An 18,679-nucleotide genomic window follows, 5' to 3' on the forward strand; every position below is an offset into this window, starting at 1 on the left:
TATATATATATACCACGTGTAATGCCGAAAAATTTATGTAATCCATTTTGGAATTAGGCTGTAACATAACAAAATGTAGAAAACTGAAGCACTGTGAATACTTTTTGGATGCACTGTAATTTATTGAAATCTTGTTTTCAAGATAGACATATATTCTATGATAGACACTGGTTTCACTTGCTGGGTGAATTAACAGCTAAAATAGTCACAAAAATATAAGATTATTATGAAAAATGCATTGTTACCAACAAAGGTGTCCTCTAATAAATATATATTCACCTACTAGACACTTGCAAAGTTATGTAGTTAATTTCATAATTTTCCAGTATTTTAATCACATTGGGTTACCTATATGTCAGAAAAGTCATAAGTGGGGAAATGCATGCACACGCCGGAGTAAGTCATAAGTGGGGAAATACAGGAATTTTAAACATATTTTTTCCCATTAATTGTTTAACGTAGACCCCGACTTAAACTAGTTGAAAAACTTATTCAGATGTTACCATTTAGTGGTCAATTGTACGGAATATGTACTGAACTGTGCAATCTACTAATAAAGGTTTCAATCGATCAATCCATGGTATTTGTAATAACGCTATTCTCAAAGGGGTCCCTTTTCGGTGTTACACAGGAAGTAGCCCGAGTGTAATTTGATGGAACGCAGCCAGACACCTCTTCCGGTCTCTTTTCCCTCGGCCAGTGGGTGAGAATGGTAAGCAGTGATATCGTTCTGTTGAAATCTTTGGACATCGTACAAATGTGACACTCATCGACTAAGAATTGTACATATATTACAAATAGCAAACCCAGCTACTGGTTTGTTCTTGTATTGTTTGAAAATAAGCACATATTTGACTTATTTAGTGCGTGTTCTGTAGTAGCTAACCGGCTAGTGGAAAATATATTACAGACCCTTCGATACTCCCGCTTATTATTGAATGAGTGTCTTGTGGTATATTTTTACAATAAATGTTTATCGCTAACATCTCGCCACTGTGCAGTGGCTTTAGTTCAAAGAGTTATTTTAGGAATTGGCTCAATGGCGGCTAGCGCCGTTAGCTACCCGCTTCATGGAAGTGCAGTATTTTCAATGTGCAGATGCTAGTAGTATTACCGACATGTGGCCCAAGTGTAAGATCAAAAACTAAAACGATAGGTCAGTTTTGAAGTGACTGTTTGCACCATACGTCTTGTCAGTGATGTTTTCAATGTCCGAACCGATGATATAATATGATTCCAGCATATTTAGATAACTGAGACAAGACACAGCGGTGCTTTTGAGTAGGAGGTATTTGTCACCGATGGCTTCTGATGGTCTGCATCTTACGTTTTCCAGACGAAGGGAACATCATCTTTCGGTAAGCGCAGGAACAAGACGCACACCTTGTGCCGTCGTTGTGGTTCCAAAGCCTACCACCTGCAGAAGTCCTCCTGTGGCAAGTGTGGATACCCCCAGAAGCGCAAGAGAAAGTGTAAGTTGTGACTGTACTAGTGGTTTATTTTGGGCACTTCAAACGTAAGAAATACAAATAATCTAAACAATACTGATATAGAATTATGCATATGTCTTCACATAAAGTAGACACGTGTATTATGCTTGAAGATCTCCCAATTTTCCTTTCTTTTTTTTAATAAACCAGGGAATACAAAGGAACAACAGTAATTCAAAACACATTTAACTTTCATTTAATCAAAAACTACTGTTTTGAAATCTCAATGCTTACACTACATCTCATTGAAATTATATTGTCTTAGACAAGATAAACATTTTACTGTTCATGAAATTTTCAATAACTTATGTGGTGCTTGCTTTTAGAAGGCAATACTTCTGTCTAGACCAGGGGTAGGGAACCTGTGGCTCTTTTGATGGCTGCATCTGGCTCTCAGATAAATTTTAGCTGACATTGCTTAACACAATAAGTAATGAATAATTCCGCTGGTAATCGCAGTATCAAAAATAACGTTCAAAATATAAAACATTCTCATGCATTTTCATCCATCCATTCGGTTTCTACCGCACCTGTTCAAGAAGTCGCATTAATTAATGGTAAGAAGTATTTTATTTATTTTTGGCTAGCCTCAGAATAACAATGTTACCAAAAAGAGACGTATTATACTCTAAAAATGTTGGTCTTTCTTAAAAATGCACGCATATAGTTGTATTGAGTGTTAAAAAAAAAAAAGAAGTTGTATGGCTCTCTCAGCCAAAAAGGTTCCCGACCTCTGGTCTAGACAATTATCTGTAGGGGTGTGGGGAAAAATCGATTCGAATATGAATCGCGATTCTCACGTTGTGCGATTCAGAATCGATTCTTTTTTTTTTTCTTTTCTTTTTTAAATCGATTTTTTTAATCAACCCAACAAACCAATTCACAGCGATGCCATAACGGTGCAATCCAATTCCAAAACCAAACCTGACCCAGCAACACTCAGAACTGCAATAAACAGCAAATGAGACAAACACAACACGGAACAAACCAAAAGTAGTGAAACACAAATGAATATTATCAACAACGGTATCTATATTAGTTATGATTTCAGCATAGCAGTGATTAAAAATCCCTCATTTACATTATCATTAGACATTTATAAAAGTTTGAAAAAAAGATCAATAGTGTCACAGTGGCTTACACTTTCATCGCATCTCATAAGCTTGACAACACACTGTGTCCAGTGTTTTCACAAAGATAAAATAAGACATATATTTTTGGTTCGTTTAATAGTTAAAACAAATTTACGTTATTGCAATCAGTTGATAAAACATTGTCCTTTACAATTATAAAAGCTTTTTTTAAAAGAATATACGACTCTGCTAGCATGTCAGCAGACTGTGGTAGATCCTGCTAAAAGCCTATGTATTGAATGAATACTGAATCGTTTTGAATCGAGAATCGCGACCCCAAGAATCGATATTGAATCGAATCGTGGGACACCCAAAGATTCGCAGCCCTAATTATCAGGCATGTGGTTTTACCGTCTTTAGTTGCAAGTCCGTCTTTTTTATCTCTGCAAAAATATTACAAAAATATTTTCTGTTTTTTTCCCCCCAAGCTACCTTGTGTTAAAATCTTGATCCGTCTCTTTGCCATACCTACCAACCACTGGTTTTCCATATAAAAATGATGAACGTAAAAATTTAAGCTACGTAGCGAAGCAACTCCACAGGCAGGGGACAAACTATAAGGGAAACAATGATGATTGGTTGGTTTACGTATTTAAAAAAAAATCTGTGGTTGGTTGGTTTACTATGATGCATCATGATTGGTTAAAGTCAGGGCAAAACATTACAGACAGGCCAATCAGAGTCCAGATAGGGCAGGTCCTCGAACCAGAAACGGAACTCAGAACAGACAAGTACATCCCAAATGACGAGAGAGTCGGAGAAGAGAAGAGGGAATATTCAAGCGGGTGATTTATATATCAAAAAAACTAGTGGAAGATGGCAGAGGGATTCTGAATCTTCCTTAGATTTTTGTTTTATCGATGTATAAGGAAACCTACAATGCGTCTACTTGGCCACATTTGGACAAATGTATGCGTCTGCATGAAACAATGCCCCAAAAAATTAATTTTACTTGTTCAGATTAGCATGTAAGCCCTACTCAAAACTGCTCTTGACATGAAATACACATTTAAGAACTGATGTGTGATGACTTTTGCTACAGTATAGACTGTCTAAATTGTAAATTTCATTTTCATTGGGGTTTTAGAACAAGACAGGAACTGACATTTTGTTCAACATTTCTACTGTTTATATCGGTTGACCCCCTTGTCCCTGCAGCCTCCAAACCCCTGGCCTATTTTCAGTCTTTCATCAAGTTCACATCACATGCCTGAATTACTTCTCTAAAAAAAATTGTAGCATTGCACATTGCATGCAATTAATAACTCAACATTTAGATTAATACAGTTCAAAATTAAAACTTTAGTCTTGAATAAATTACTTATGAAAACACAAATGTAGCATTGCACTTGGCATGTAATAACTACAATACATTTAACAAATATACTAAAATAAAATTTTTGCATTTATAATTTTCTTTAGTGTATGTTGGCGCAAGAGGAGGTATAACATTATTTGTTTTTATTTATTTTAAATCATCTGACAGAACCTGAATTTATCGATTATCGCCCAGAACTAACATGCATGTAGAAATACTTAGTTATGAACAACAACGAGTAAATAAATGGCCAAATAAACCTATTTATAAGTGCATGCTCTGACATTGAGCCATTATGACGTGTTTAATGTTTTATAGACAACTGGAGCGCTAAGGCCAAGAGGAGGAACACCACTGGCACTGGCCGTCTCAGGCACCTGAAGGTTGTCTATCGCCGATTCAGGTAAGATCATCTGGTTGACTGATAAACTGCTTTTGTCCACTCTGAAACAAAGGGGCTCTGTATAAAATGACTTTTCATGTTTCATGTCACAATACATCAAATGATTACATTTGCAAAATCGTCTCAACATTTAACGTTAAATTTGTTTATTCGGTGACACCACTTTTGCAGTATTGTGTATTTCTAAGGTATTAACTGCTGTAAACTGTCCATGCTGCTTTGTGAACTAGTGGCCTCTGGTCCAAAAGATGCTGAACACCAGTGAACTACTGTGAGCATCATCCGCTTAAACAAAATAATTTTAACCGTTTCCTGCTCGGGGAATAAAATCGCATGTCGACCACTATGTGATGCCACCATCTGCTTTCACAGCTGATGCAACTTTTGTAAAATTGTATACGTGACTTTTGTAAAGTTGTTTAGAAAGTGCTGCTCTATGCAGTGAGGAGCTGTGAAACATTTTGTAATGTAACAGCACGTCTGTTGTAAGTGCACAATACTCTCTGCAGTTGAGTAATTTAATATTTGTGCCATTGTTTGAGTATTTTTTTTTAATTTGGTTGAATAATTATAAACAGGTTGTTAACCAAATACTGCTCAGCTTGATAATATATTGGAGTTCTGGTCGCAACAACTTGAGCACTGCTTGCCATTGATGATGATCTTATAAACCAAATGTCTGAACAACTGACTTCGGAGTGATTATTATTTTTATCTGAGGCAAGTGTAGCAGAACAAGTTGTTGCTTATGATGCCCCACATGTCAGTTTTGCATTTATCTCATAAATGTTTATCAGAATCTTAAAGGATTTAAAACCTGGGTGTCATTGTGTATTTAACATATTTCACATCTTATTCTCCAGAAATGGCTTCCGGGAAGGAACCACCCCCAAACCCAGACGTGCTGCAGTGGCCGCCTCCAGCTCCTCCTAAATGACACATTTTTGTTTGAATAAATGTGATGAACAAACACCAACAGATTGTGTTTCCTCAATGCACACAAAGTAACATTTTGTTAAAAAGGCACTTGATTTTCCTTTGCTGTTCTGGTCAAGCCACCTATTTTCTCTTTTGGATCCCTCACACAATAAACAAGGATTTCACTAATGTACTTTTTTTTTCTGCTGGACTGGAGTCTGCTCAATAACATTCTACAAATCAATGTGCTGGCTTGTTTATGTAAGCTGAACCATTTGGTACTGGCTCAAAACGTGCTGCCCCTCCTCAACTTCAGTTACTCCTCAACAAAAAATGTCTAAATATTTGGGTGTTTTTCCCCCTCTGACAGCGTAAGCCAAAATGCACCATTCTCATGGTTTCAACTGGAAGACTTGAAATGGAGGTGTTAATAGAAGAAACATAATTATGTCCTTGGTTCGAGTTGTAAGCTTGTTTCTTGGTTTTCATCTGACAAACGGCTTTGGAGTTATAGGAATTTACAGTTGGATCTCAGTTCTCACCCCCCTATTGTCTGGAGAGTATCACGCTATAACCACATTCACAACTCAATATTTGCAGTGTCGTCACTTTACTTTCTGCTCACAAAACATTTATTTGCAGTTCAATATTATTTGCATCCTTTTTTTTTTTAATACCGTACTACTTTGGATGATTACGGTATGTTAAGTCTTTTTAGGGACTTTAAAGATGACCAGCAGGGGGCGACATAGTGTGCCAGGAAGCGGGCCCCTGTCCCCGCTCCTCTCCTCCCTCTGTGGCGGCAGGTGATAGCTCGCTGGGCGGGCTGCAACTCTCACACAGCGGAGGTAACCTCCTGTCGACTGGTTGCTGACTCCCAGTTCCTAACGCGGGCAGTTCTGTCACCGGTGTGGATTTTAAGCTTGTTTCCTGCATTGGAATGAACCTGCGTTGAGCTGCTGTAATGAGATGTCAGTCGACTTTTACTGGTATTTTTTTGTTGTTGCACATAATGCTTTAAAATTGATCCTGTTTTCCTCCTGGGTGAAGCCTCTATACTAGGATCCTTCGGCGCTCTGCTCTTGTTGCTGCGGGAGCCTGCATGCAGAGGTGATGAGGTGACTTCCAGCACAGGTAAGCCCCAGGTCAGCAGGTCACGGGGAAACAAATTGCACTTTTTCCATGTTTTGCTTATCTTTGAAATGTGTCAGCTGAACATTCCTACGATCATCACATCCCGACAAGCCCCGTTTGTGCTGACACAACATTTTAAGTAATACTTTTCAGTCTCTTTGATGTTTTTTTTTTTTTTTTAAGTACATAAGACGCACAATCCATCTTGACTGTTAATTCCTCCTAGGAAATAATGAAAATTGAAACAATCTGTTCCAGGTCAAACTCATGCAAATAACTGCACATGTTCTTGTTTTTGCATGTTCTTGTTTTATGTAAAGCAATACTATTTGCAAAAGGTGCACAAGTGTAAAAATATATGACCTGCTCTCTACCATGAATTGATTAACATGGACCCCAACTTCTGCGATGAGGTGGCGACTTGTCCAGGGTGTTCCCCGCCTTCCGCCCGATTGTAGCTGAGATAGGCGCCAGCGCCCCCCGCGACCCCGAAAGGGAATAAGCGGTAGAAAATAGATGGATGGATGGATGGACCCCGACTTAAAGACCTACTGAAACCCACTACTACCCACCACGCAGTCTGATAGTTTATATATCAATGATGAAATATTAACATTGCAACACATGCCAATACGGCCTTTTTACTTTACTAAATTGCAATTTTGAAATTTCCCGGAACTTTTTTCTTGTAAACGTAGCATAATGATAACATGTACGCATGTCGTCACGGGCTTTTATGAATGTGAGCGCTGCGCACACACACAGCTAAAAGTGGTCTGCTTTAACGGCATAATTACACAGTATTTTGGACATCTGTGTTGCTGAATCTTTTGCAATTTGTTCAATTAATATTGGAGAAGTCAAAGTAGAAAGATGGAGTTGGGAAGCTTTAGACTTTAGCCACACAAACACACGGTGATTCCTTGTTTAAAATTCACGGACGTGAAACTTTACTATGGATCAGAGCGAACATGGATCCCAACCGAATGTCGACCAGCAGGTTTCGGTGAGGAAATTGTGGTTAAAAAGTCGCCTGTTACCGGATATCAGCTGAGCTTGTGCCTCCCGTACAGCTGCCGTCGACTTCCCCTAGTGGACGTACACTTCCGACTATCAGGTACTGTTAAACTCACTAAAACACTAGCAACACAATAGAAAGATAAGGGATTTCCCAGAATTATCCTAGTAAATGTCTCTAAAAACATATGAATCCGTCTCAATGCAACGCAATTGCAATCGCGGTTTTTTTTTTAAACTTGTTTTTTGTGTTTGTTTTGTTTTTCTAGTCCGTCGCTATCAATATCCTCAAACACAAATCTTTCATCCTCGCTCAAATTAATGGTGAAATTGTCGTTTTCTCGGTCCGAATAGCTGTTTTTGTTGGAGGCTCCCATTAAAATCAATGTGACTATATGAGGAGCCATCAACATGTGACGTCATCGTCTGCGACTTCCGGTAGAGGCAGGGCTTTTCTCCAGTTGCAAACTTTATCGTGGATGTTCTCCACTAAATCCTTTCAGCAAAAATATGGCGATATTGCGAAATGATCAAGTATGACACATAGAATGGACCTGCTATCCTTGTTTAAATAAGAAAATTTCATTTCAGTAGGCCTTTAAACACGTTGAAAAACGTATTCGGGTGTTACCATTTATTGGTTAATTGTATACATATTCGGTACTAACTAACTGCACCAATTTTGTCAAGAGGAGTGGTCAAAAATTCAACCAGAAACTTAATTGTGGATGGCTACCAAAAGCTCTATATTGCAGTGAAACTTGCCAAGGGACATGCAAGCAAATATTAACATTGCTGTATGTATACTTTTGACCCAGCACATTTGCTCACATTTTCAGTAGACCCATAATAAATTAATAAAAGAAGCAAACTTCATGAATGTTTTTTGTGACCAACAAGTATGTGCTCCAATCACTCTATCATAAAAAATAAGAGTTGTTGAAATTATTGGAAACTCAAGACAGCCATGACATTATGTTGGTAAATGGTAAATGGGTTGTACTTGTATAGCACTTTTCTACCCCTTTTTAAGGAGCCCAGAGCGCTTTGACAGTATTTCCACATTCACCCATTCACACACACATTCACACACTGACGAAGGGAGCTAGCATGCAAGGCGCTCACCAGGACCCATCAGGAGCAAGGGTGAAGTGTCTTGCCCAAGGACACAACGGATGTGACTAGGATGGTAGAAGGTGGGGATTGAACCAGTAACCCTCAGATTACTTGCACAGCCACTCTACCAACTTCGCCAGGCCGTGTCCTTGTTCTTTACAAGTGTATGTAAACTTTTGACCACAACTGTAGATATTATTATTATTTGGGTATTTTTTTTCTATCTTGTTAAAATGCTTTTGTCCTAAAAATATCTCTTTAGTGAAGGAAAATTCAAAAATAGTGACGTCATTATCAAATCATCAATCAATCAATGTTTACTTATATAGCCCTAAATCACTAGTGTCTCAAAGGGCTGCACAAACCACAACACAAATCACCACGACATCCTCGGTAGAGCCCACATAAGGGCAAGCAAAACTCACACCCAGTGGGACGTCGGTGACAATGATGACTATGAGACCCTTAGAGAGGACGAAAGCAATGGATGTCGAGCGGGTCTAACATGATACTGTGAAAGTTCAATCCATAATGGATCCAACACAGTCGCGAGAGTCCAGTCCAAAGCAGAGCCAGCAGGAAACCATCCCAAGCCGATACACAGGCAAGCGGTCCATCCTGGGTCCCGACTCTGGACGAGTGGTCCATCCTGGGTCCCGACTCTGGACAGCCAGTACTTCATCCATGGCCATCGGAGCAGACCCCCTCCACAAGGGAGAGTGGGACATAGGAGTAAAAGAAAAGAAACGGCAGATCAACTGGTCTAAAAAGGTAGTCTATTTAAAGGCTAGAGTATACAAATGAGTTTTAAGGTGAGACTTAAATGCTTCTACTGAGGTGGCATCTTGAACTGTTACCGGGAGGGCATTCCAGAGTACTGGAGCCCGAACGGAAAACGCTCTATAGCCCGCAGACTTTTTTTGGGCTCTGGGAATCACTAATAAGCCGGAGTCCTTTGAACGCAGATTTCTTGCCGGGACTTATGGTACAATACAATCGGCAAGATTGGCTGGAGCTAGACCGTGTAGTATTTTCTACGTAAGTAGTAAAACCTTAAAGTCACATCTTAAGTGCACAGGAAGTCAGTGCAGGTGAGCCAGTACAGGCGTAATGTGATCAAACTTTCTTGTTCTTGTCAAAAGTCTAGCAGCCGCATTTTGTACCAACTGTAATCGTTTAATGCTAGACATGGGGAGACCCGAAAATAATACGTTACAGTAATTGAGACGAGACGTAACAAACGCATGGATAATGATCTCTGCGTCTTTAGTGGACAGAATGGAGCGAATTTTAGCGATATTACGGAGATGAAAGAAGGACGTTTTAGTAACGCTTTTAATGTGTGGCTCAAAGGAGAGAGTTGGGTCGAAGATAATACCCAGATTTTTTACCGAGTCGCCTTGTTTAATTGTTTGGTTGTCGAATGTTAAAAATGTATTATTAAATAGAGGTCGGTGTCTGGCAGGACCGATAATCAGCATTTAGTTTTTTTTGGCGTTGAGTTGCAAAAAGTTAATTTCATTAAGACACGCCTCCAGCTGACTACAATCCGGCGTGTTGGTCAGCTTTAGGGGCATGTAGAGTTGGGTGTCATCAGCATGACAGTGAAAGCTAACACCGTATTTGCGTATGATGTCACCGAGCGGCAGCATGTAGATGCTAAATAGTGCAGGGCCAAGGACCGAACCCTGGGGAACTCCACACGTTACCTGAACGTAGTCCGAGGTCACATTGTTATGATCAAATCATGAAGATTTAGCTTCACCTTATGTAATGTTTAGAATGGAAATACAAATATATTGTCAATATTTCCCTCCATGGAGTAATATTGGTGTACATATTATTCTCATCCGAATATCTTATAAATCCCTTTTAGTTTCCAACTTGAATGATTATTGGCAGATGTAACAGTTATCGCGCACGTATAGCAACCAACTATTAAAATAAATAACAATTAAAAAAAAAAATATATACAGTATATATAAATAAATAATTAAATAAATTATATATATATATATGTATATGTATATATATATATATATATATATATATATATATATATATATATAAATATATGACAAAAAGAGATGTCCGATAGTATCAGACTGCCGACATTATCAGCCGATAAATGCTTTAAAATGTAATATCACAAATTATCGGTATGGATTTCAAAAAGTAAATTTATGACTTTTTAAAACGCCGCTGTACAGAGTGGTACACGGACGTAAGGAGAAGTACAGAGCGCCCATAAACCATAAAGGCACTGCCTTTGCGTGCCGGCCCAATCACATAATATCTACCGCTTTTCACACACACAAGTGAATGCAAGGCATACTTGATCACCAGCCATTCAGGTCACAGTGAGAGTGACCGTACAACTTTAACACTGTTACAAATATGCGCCACATTGTGAACCCACACCAAACAAGAATGACAAACACTTTTCACACCGTAACCCAACATAAAAGAGCATGACCCATGTTGGCATTATTTTCCATAACTTGAGTTGATTTATTTTGTAAAACCTTGTTGCATTGTTTAATGCGGGCTTCACGGTGGCAGAGGGGTTAGTGCGTCTGCCTCACAATACGAAGGTCTTGCAGTCCTGGGTTCAAATCCAGGCTCGGGATCTTTCTGTGTGGAGTTTGCATGTTCTCCCCGTGAATGCGTGGGTTCCCTCCGGGTACTCCGGCTTCCTCCCACTTCCAAAGACATGCACCTGGGGATAGGTTGATTGGCAACACTAAAATTGGCCCTAGTGTGTGAATGTGAGTGTGAATGTTGTCTGTCTATCTGTGTTGGCCCTGCGATGAGGTGGCGACTTGTCCAGGGTGTACCCCGCCTTCCGCCCGATTGTAGCTGAGATAGGCGCCAGCGGCCCCCGCGACCCCGAACGGGAATAAGCGGCAGAAAATGGATGGATGGATGGATTGTTTAATGCATCCAGCGGGGCATCACAACAAAATGACATAATAATGTGTTAATTCCACCACTGTATATATCGGTATCGGTTGATATTGAAATCGGTAATGAAGAGTTAGACAATATCGGAATATGGGATACCGGCAAAAAAGCAATTATCGGACATCTCTATTGACAAGTGTAATATGCATATTTGACTTCGAGGAACTTCCGACGTCTCATTTGGAGCTTTTTGAAGTATTGTGTGACATGATAATATCTTGTCTTACACGATCTGTTCCATTATTAAATTCTGTTTACGTTTCATTCATAAAGGTTCACACTAATTGGAATCAGTTTAAAAATTGGTCTCAGGAGAAAAACGTTGTTTTTCTCGTAAAACAGCCTTTTTATGCCCGACTGACTTTCCAACACCCCCCAAACCTTTAAACACACACACACACACACACACACACACACACGCACACACACACACACACACACACACACACACACACACACACACACACACACACACACACACACACACACACACACCTTATTACATTATCAGCTCTTGCACATGTGAACAAAGAGTTTCACCATTTTCCCGTCCCATTCCAACTTTATCGTCTTAACGAGATTACACATGTTGTACTTTTTCTGATGATACAGTCATCTGTAAGGTGATACATTCATTCCATAGCAGGCGGATGAGGTCGACTGTGAATGTCTTGGGCATGGCAGCCGGGCCATAATGGGGGCTGCATGAGCCAAGAGGGGCATGCTGCAGCACGTTGGTACGCACTCTGGCAGCGTTTCCTTCCATTTGGAGTTGGGAGGGTTTTTATTTTTTTTCCCTCACTCTCTCTACACAATGAACCAATGTGGAATTAATTTGTGTGCAAGGATGATGGGAATTGGGAATCCTTTTGGAAGATTTGGTTTCCCCGAAACGTTTAAGTCGGGTCGTATTAAAGAACACGTACTCGCCCACTTCCTCTGTTTGGACAAGAGCACACGTCCCCCGTGTTTGGTTTTCGGCCCACTGCAACTCAGTATTCTTCTTCCTCCAAACACGACGAGTTGAGTTTATACCAAAATGGATACATGGATGATACAGCAGAGGATTGGGAGAATGTCATGTGGTCAGATGAAACCAAAATATAACTTTTTGGTATAAACTCAACTCGTCGTGTTTGGAGGAAGAAGAATACTTAGTTGCATCCCAAGAAGACCATACCTACTGTGAAGCATGGGGGTGGAAACATCATGCTTTGGGGCTGTTTTTCTGCTAAGGGGACAGGACGATTGATCCGTGTTAAGGAAAGAATGAATGGGGCCATGTATCGTGATATTTTGAGCCAAAACCTCCTTCCATCAGTGAGAGCTTTGAATGGTTGACCAAATACTTATTTTCCACCATAATTTACAAATACATTCTTTAAAATTCCTACAATGTGAATTCCTGGATTTTTTTTTCACATTCTATCTCTCACAGTTGAAGTGTACCTATGATGAACATTACAGACCTCTGTCATCATTTTAAGTGGGAGAACTTGCACAATCGGTGGCTGACTAAATACTTTTTTTGCCCCACTGTATATGGATGTTAATGTATAAGGAATTTCTAAATGATATTACCGTGTTTTTTGGACTATAAGTTGCAGTTTTTTTTCATTGTTTTTTTCATAGTTTGGCTGACTTACACTCAGGAGCAACTAATGTGTGAAATTATTAACATGTTACCAGAAAATATCAAATAATATTATTTATCTCATTCACGTAAGAGACTAGACGTTTAAGATTTCATGGGATTTATCGATTAGGAGTGACAGATTGTTTGGTAAACGTATAGCATGTTCTATATGTTATAGTTATTTGAATGACTCTTCCCATAATATGTTACGTTAACATACCAGGCACCTTCTCAGTTGGTTATTGTGAACGGCTCCCTGCCGCCATCGTGTGGGTTGCATGGATCAAACAGGAACGACGTCGCTTCGCACGGGTTTGTGGGGTGGCATAGCTCGGTTGGTAGAGTGGCCGTGCCAACAACTTGGGGGTTGCAGGTTCGATTCCCGCTTGTGCCGTCCTAGTTACTGCCGTTGTGTCCTTGGGCAAGACACTTTACCCACCTGCTCCCAGTGCCACCCACACTGTTTTAAATGTAAATTAGATATTGGGTTTCACTATGTAAAGCACTTTGAGTCACTTGCGAAAAGCGCTATATAATTCACTTCACTTTGATTCTTTATTTTTCAATAAAGCGGCTTGCAATGTCATTTGGTCGCTCTTTCAGCTCCTCCTTCTCTGCTCGCGCCGTGTTCCTTTTCAGTCGCCGTCTTCCTGTGCTCGTCTTGGTCTCTCCGTGGCTCTCGGTTGTTCTCGCTCGTCTGTCTGATCGTCTGTCCAGTTGTCTCTTACTACTTCTGCCACGATCGCTCCTCCTCCGCCCACTTTATTCTGCAGCAGAAGATGTAACGATTGAGCGCAGGTGTGTTGTGAACGCACCTGACGCTGATGGCTGCGGTGCCGCTCCAGGCGTGACCCCGCCTCTCCGTTCTGCTGCAAGCCCCGCCTCCTGACCGCCATCTTGGTCAGGACAACCATTTGCCCTGTCCCGCTGTAGGCTCGTCGGGTCAGCCTCTCCACAGTTATTTATGCCTCATATAACGTACACTTATTCAGCCTGTTGTTCACTATTCTTTATTTATTTTAAATTTCCTTTGAAATTTCTATTCTTGGTGTTGGGTTTTATCAAAGAAATTCCCCCAAAAATGCGACTTATACTACAGTGCGACTCATATATGTTTTTTTCCTTCTTTATTATGCATTTTCGGCAGGTCCGACTCATACTCCGGAGCGACTTATACTCCGAAAAACACAGTACATAATTGCCTTTGCATTTGATTATTATATTTTTTGCATACACAGTTAAAAAAAATCATTATAGTTTCAAAGCAAAAACTGGCAACTCAGTCGACATTTTTGTACAGCAAACTACTGTAAATGGAAAACCGGGTACCACAGTTTTAAAATTAGAAATTGAAAAATGAGGCGATCGAGCTGCCAGTGTTTTACTGTAAAATTCACAGTTGTTGTTTTTACTGCAAACAATTGGATGGATAACTTGCTTTGAAATCATAAGTCAAGCAGAGATTTAAGTAATTTTATTTCAAAAAAGACATTTGGAATGTATGATAATATATTTGTGGGATTACTGAATACTACTGAAGTTTAAAATCTGTACAATTGCATGCAGTACATGTGTTTTTTCTGTCAATATCAATGCATTTTGATGCATAATATTTTCAGGCTTTTGCTGGCCACATACAGTGACATGGCAGGCCAGATCTGGCCCACAAGCCTTGAGTTTAACACCTGTGCTCTATACTATTGTTCAGTTATAATTAATTGAACAATTATTATTGTAGTTTAGTGTTGTACTATCAATCAATCAAATCTATCAGTCAATCAAAGTTCACTTATATAGCCCTAAATCATGAGTGTCTCAAAGGGCTGCACAAGCCACAACGACATCCTTGGCTCAGATCCCACATCAGGGCAAGGAAAAACTCAACCCAATGGAATGACAATGAGAAACCTTGGAGATAACACCACCACCATTTCTGGGGCTGAGGTTGCTGAGGTAGTTAAAAAGCTCCTCGGCGGCAAGGCCCCGGGGGTAGATGAGATCTGCCTGGAGTTCCTTAAGGCTCTGGATGCTGTGGGGCTGTCTTGGTTGACAAGACTTTGCAGCATCGCGTGGACATCGGGGGCGGTACCTCTGGATTGGCAGACCGGGGTGGTGGTGGGACCGGAGGGTGTATTCCAACTATCGTGGGATCACACTCCTCAGCCTTCCCGGTAACGTTTATTCAGGTGTACTGGAGAGGAGGCTACGCCGGATAGTCGAACCTCGGATTCAGGAGGAACAGTGTGGTTTTCGTACTGGTCGTGGAACTGTGGACGAGCTCTATACTCTCGGCAGGGTTCTTGAGGGTGCATGGGAGTTCGCCCAACAAGTCTACATGTTCTTTGTGGACTTGGAGAAGGCATTCCACCGTGTCCCTCGGGAAGTCCGGTGGGAAGTGCTCAGAGTGTCTTATTGTGGCGGTCCGCTCCCTGTACGATCAGTGTCAGAGCTTGGTCCGCATTACCGGCAGTAAGTCGGACACATTTCCAGTGAGGGTTGGACTCCGCCAAGGCTGTCCTTTGTCCCCGAGTCTGTTCATAACTTTTATGGACAGAATTTCTAGGCGCAGTCAAGGCATTGAGGGGTTCCGGTTTGGTGGCCGCGGGATTAGGTCTCAGGCTTTTTGCAGATGATGTGGTCTTGATGGCTTCATCTGGCCGGGATCTTCAGCTGTCACTGGATCGGTTCGCAGCTGAGTGTGAAGCGACTGGGATGAGAATCAGCACCTCCAAGTCCGAGTCAATGGTTCTCGCCCGGAAAAGGGTGGAGTGCCATCTCCGGGTTGGGGAAGAGACCCTGCCCCAAGTGGAGGAGTTCAAGTACCTCGGAGTCTTGTTCACGAGTGAGGGAAGAGTGGATCGTGAGATCGACAGGCAGATCGGTGCGGCGTCTTCAGTAATGCGAGACGTTGTACCGATTCGTTGTGGTGAGGAAGGAGCTGAGCCGGAAGGCAAAGCTCTCAATTTACCGGTCGATCTACGTTCCCATCCTCACCTATGGTCATGAGCTTTGGATCATGACCGAAAGGACAAGATCACGGGTACAAGCGGCCAAAATGAGTTTCTTCCGCCATGTGGCGGGGCTCTCCCTTAGAGATAGGGGGAGAAGCTCTGTCATCTGGGAGGAATTCCAAGTAAAGCCTCTGCTCCTCCACATCGAGAGGAGCCAGATGAGGTGGTTCGGGCATCTGGTCAGGATGCCACCCTAACGCCTCCCTAGGGAGGTGTTTGGGGCACGTCCAACCGCTAGGAGGCCACGGGGAAGACCCAGGACACGTTGGGAAGACTATGTCTCCTGGCTGGCCTGGGAAAGCCTCGGGATCCCCCAGGAAGATTTGGACGAAGTGGCGGGGGAGAGGGATGTCTGGGCTTCCCTGCTTAGGCTGCTGCCCCCGCGACCCGACCTCGGATAAGCGGAAGAAGATGGATGGGATAGATGGTATCTGTGCTTATGGATGATATACTAGTTACTATGGTTACCTAATTAGTTACTATGGTTATCTAATTAGTTACTATGCTCATCTACTTAGTTACTATGGCAATGTAAGTTACAGCAGCTCAGACGAGGCACCAAGCAGTGTGGGTTGGGAGCGTTTCCACAGATGCGGAAGGAGATTTTCACAACAAAATTCTAAAGCTTAGTGATATATCATATTGTAGGTGGGTTTATTTTGTACCTTTCGCGTTCATATTTTACTGTTTGTTGGATTTTTGTTGCGTTTCACTTGATTGTACTTTGTAAAATATGTCGATCGAAAGGGGGTGAGATGTTCATATTTTGTCAATACTCAGTGTTTTATCCTTCATAGAACAATTTACAATTCTATTATGTTTTTTAAAGCGGTCTGTCATAACGTTTTTAGCAATCAATCAGACATTATTGTGAGGTTTTGTATTACTGTTCATAAAAATAGATAAACCGGCCCCGGACACATTTTTTTCTCCAAATGGAGTCAAAATAATTGCCCAGGCCTGCACTACATAGACCCCCACAAAGTGTCTCAAAGTCAATGGTTATGTGTAACTACACACACACACACACATACATATATATATATATATATATATACATATAATTTGTCGTCGTCCCTTAAAAAAAAGAGGTGTGGTCACATTTTTTAAAATGATTTTGTATTTTCCCAGCTGTATCACTCTGGGTCACTGTTGTATGTGAAAGAATGGGTAAAAAAGTTTTTTTTTTGTCATTGACACCCCCCCCCCAAAAAAACAGTGGAAAAAGAGGGCGTAGCATAATTTTTGCAACTTTCTCAGCCACGTCACTCTGCGTCACTTGTGTGTGTGAATGAAAGGGAGAAAAGCTCTGACTCATTTGGTGCCACCCAATCAGTGATGTGCGGTGAACTAAACACCAGGTGAGGCATACATACTTTTTTTTTTCTTTCTTTTTTTTCACTTAAATTCATGTGTGCAGCTCTAGTCATTGTTGATTTAGGTTGCACATTAGGGTTACAGAAAAAAAGAGAATTATTCGCTTTTATAAAAACATTATCATAATGATATCATGATATGATAAATGGGTCTAAAAAGTATTTGATAAAGTTGTTATTAAATACTTTTTGGTTCAATTTGCTTTTAACAAAATAAATCAAGTATTGTGAGTGTATATTACCTTTCTGTATTTCTATCTGAAGCAGCAATAGCTATCCTCCATGAAAACATACTTTGTATGATCGCATTCATTTTATCTTAAAGTCCAGTTTAGAGAAGTATTTCATCTTGGATACAATATATCGCACTCTACCTTGAGGCAGAGGTACTTGCTGCCTCAAGACTTGCCCTTTCCACGTGGCAACAAGCATGCGCCCCCTCGCACGCACACGCCCAATACACACTGTGTGTAGCCGTGGAGGCACCGTCTTTGTCTGCCTCACTTATCATCTGCTGCATTGTTTTAATCAGGAAACATGGAATTTCCGCGATTTTGACCATGAAAATGATCGAAATGTACAGGAACCACACCAAAATCACATAGAAAGCATAAACCAAAAGAGAAATATTAAAACTTGTTTTATTTTAAATCTTCGTTTTGGAACAACTCATGGTTAATTAAGCCCCTTGGTGGCAGGTGAGGCACGGCCTCACTTGCCTCTCCTGACAGCACGTCACTGCACCCAATGTAAAACAAAAAAACACAAAAAAAACTATTTTATACTGCTCGCGCCCCGACAGTGATCAAGAAACATCGCTGTCGAACATATGCAATTGCATGGGCGACATTTTTCTGTAAAAATTAAAAGAACAAATACATTTAGCCAAAAATGGCCTTTTTATGATGTTGTGTGCCACGTAAAATGATTAGGCACGGCAAATTAAAAAGACGTAAATGACTTGGCAAGCCACTTAAAATTATGTGGAGGGCTTCGATTGATTGATTGATTGACTGATTGATTGATTGATTGTTTGATTGATTGATTGATTGATTGATTGATTGATTGACACTTTTATTAGTAGATAGCACAGTACAGTACATATTCCGTACAATTGACCACTAAATGGTAACACCCGAATAAGTTTTTCAAATTGTTTAAGT

General features: G+C 40.7%; 2 protein-coding genes and 2 non-coding genes across 5 annotated transcripts in view; all 4 read left to right on the plus strand.

Moving 5' to 3' along the window:
* The first annotated feature begins 613 nt into the window (after positions 1–613).
* rpl37 (ribosomal protein L37) lies at positions 614–5,320 on the plus strand. The gene is made up of 4 exons (XM_061876654.1): positions 614–712; positions 1,337–1,472; positions 4,260–4,344; positions 5,208–5,320. Exons 1-4 carry the CDS (start codon positions 710–712, stop codon positions 5,275–5,277), a joined length of 294 nt encoding a protein of 97 aa, XP_061732638.1. The 5' UTR covers positions 614–709; the 3' UTR covers positions 5,278–5,320.
* LOC133536682 (small nucleolar RNA SNORD72) lies at positions 1,188–1,265 on the plus strand. Its single transcript, XR_009802533.1, has one exon. It is a non-coding gene; the product is annotated as a small nucleolar RNA SNORD72 (small nucleolar RNA).
* LOC133536683 (small nucleolar RNA SNORD72) lies at positions 4,988–5,071 on the plus strand. Its single transcript, XR_009802534.1, has one exon. It is a non-coding gene; the product is annotated as a small nucleolar RNA SNORD72 (small nucleolar RNA).
* A 755-nt stretch (positions 5,321–6,075) lies between the features above and the next one.
* The window catches only part of ptgs1 (prostaglandin-endoperoxide synthase 1), a 43,740-nt gene continuing 31,136 nt past the window's right edge, over positions 6,076–18,679 (plus strand). For both annotated transcript variants that reach the window (XM_061876657.1, XM_061876658.1), the window contains exons 1-2: positions 6,076–6,233; positions 6,313–6,396. In XM_061876657.1, coding sequence (XP_061732641.1) covers positions 6,227–6,233; positions 6,313–6,396 — 91 coding nt within the window. In that variant the 5' untranslated portion in view covers positions 6,076–6,226. The remainder of the gene's footprint in view (positions 6,234–6,312; positions 6,397–18,679) is intronic.

The sequence above is a fragment of the Nerophis ophidion genome, linkage group LG17 (genome assembly GCF_033978795.1).
Source record: "Nerophis ophidion isolate RoL-2023_Sa linkage group LG17, RoL_Noph_v1.0, whole genome shotgun sequence".
NCBI classification, from domain to species: Eukaryota; Metazoa; Chordata; class Actinopteri; order Syngnathiformes; family Syngnathidae; genus Nerophis; species Nerophis ophidion.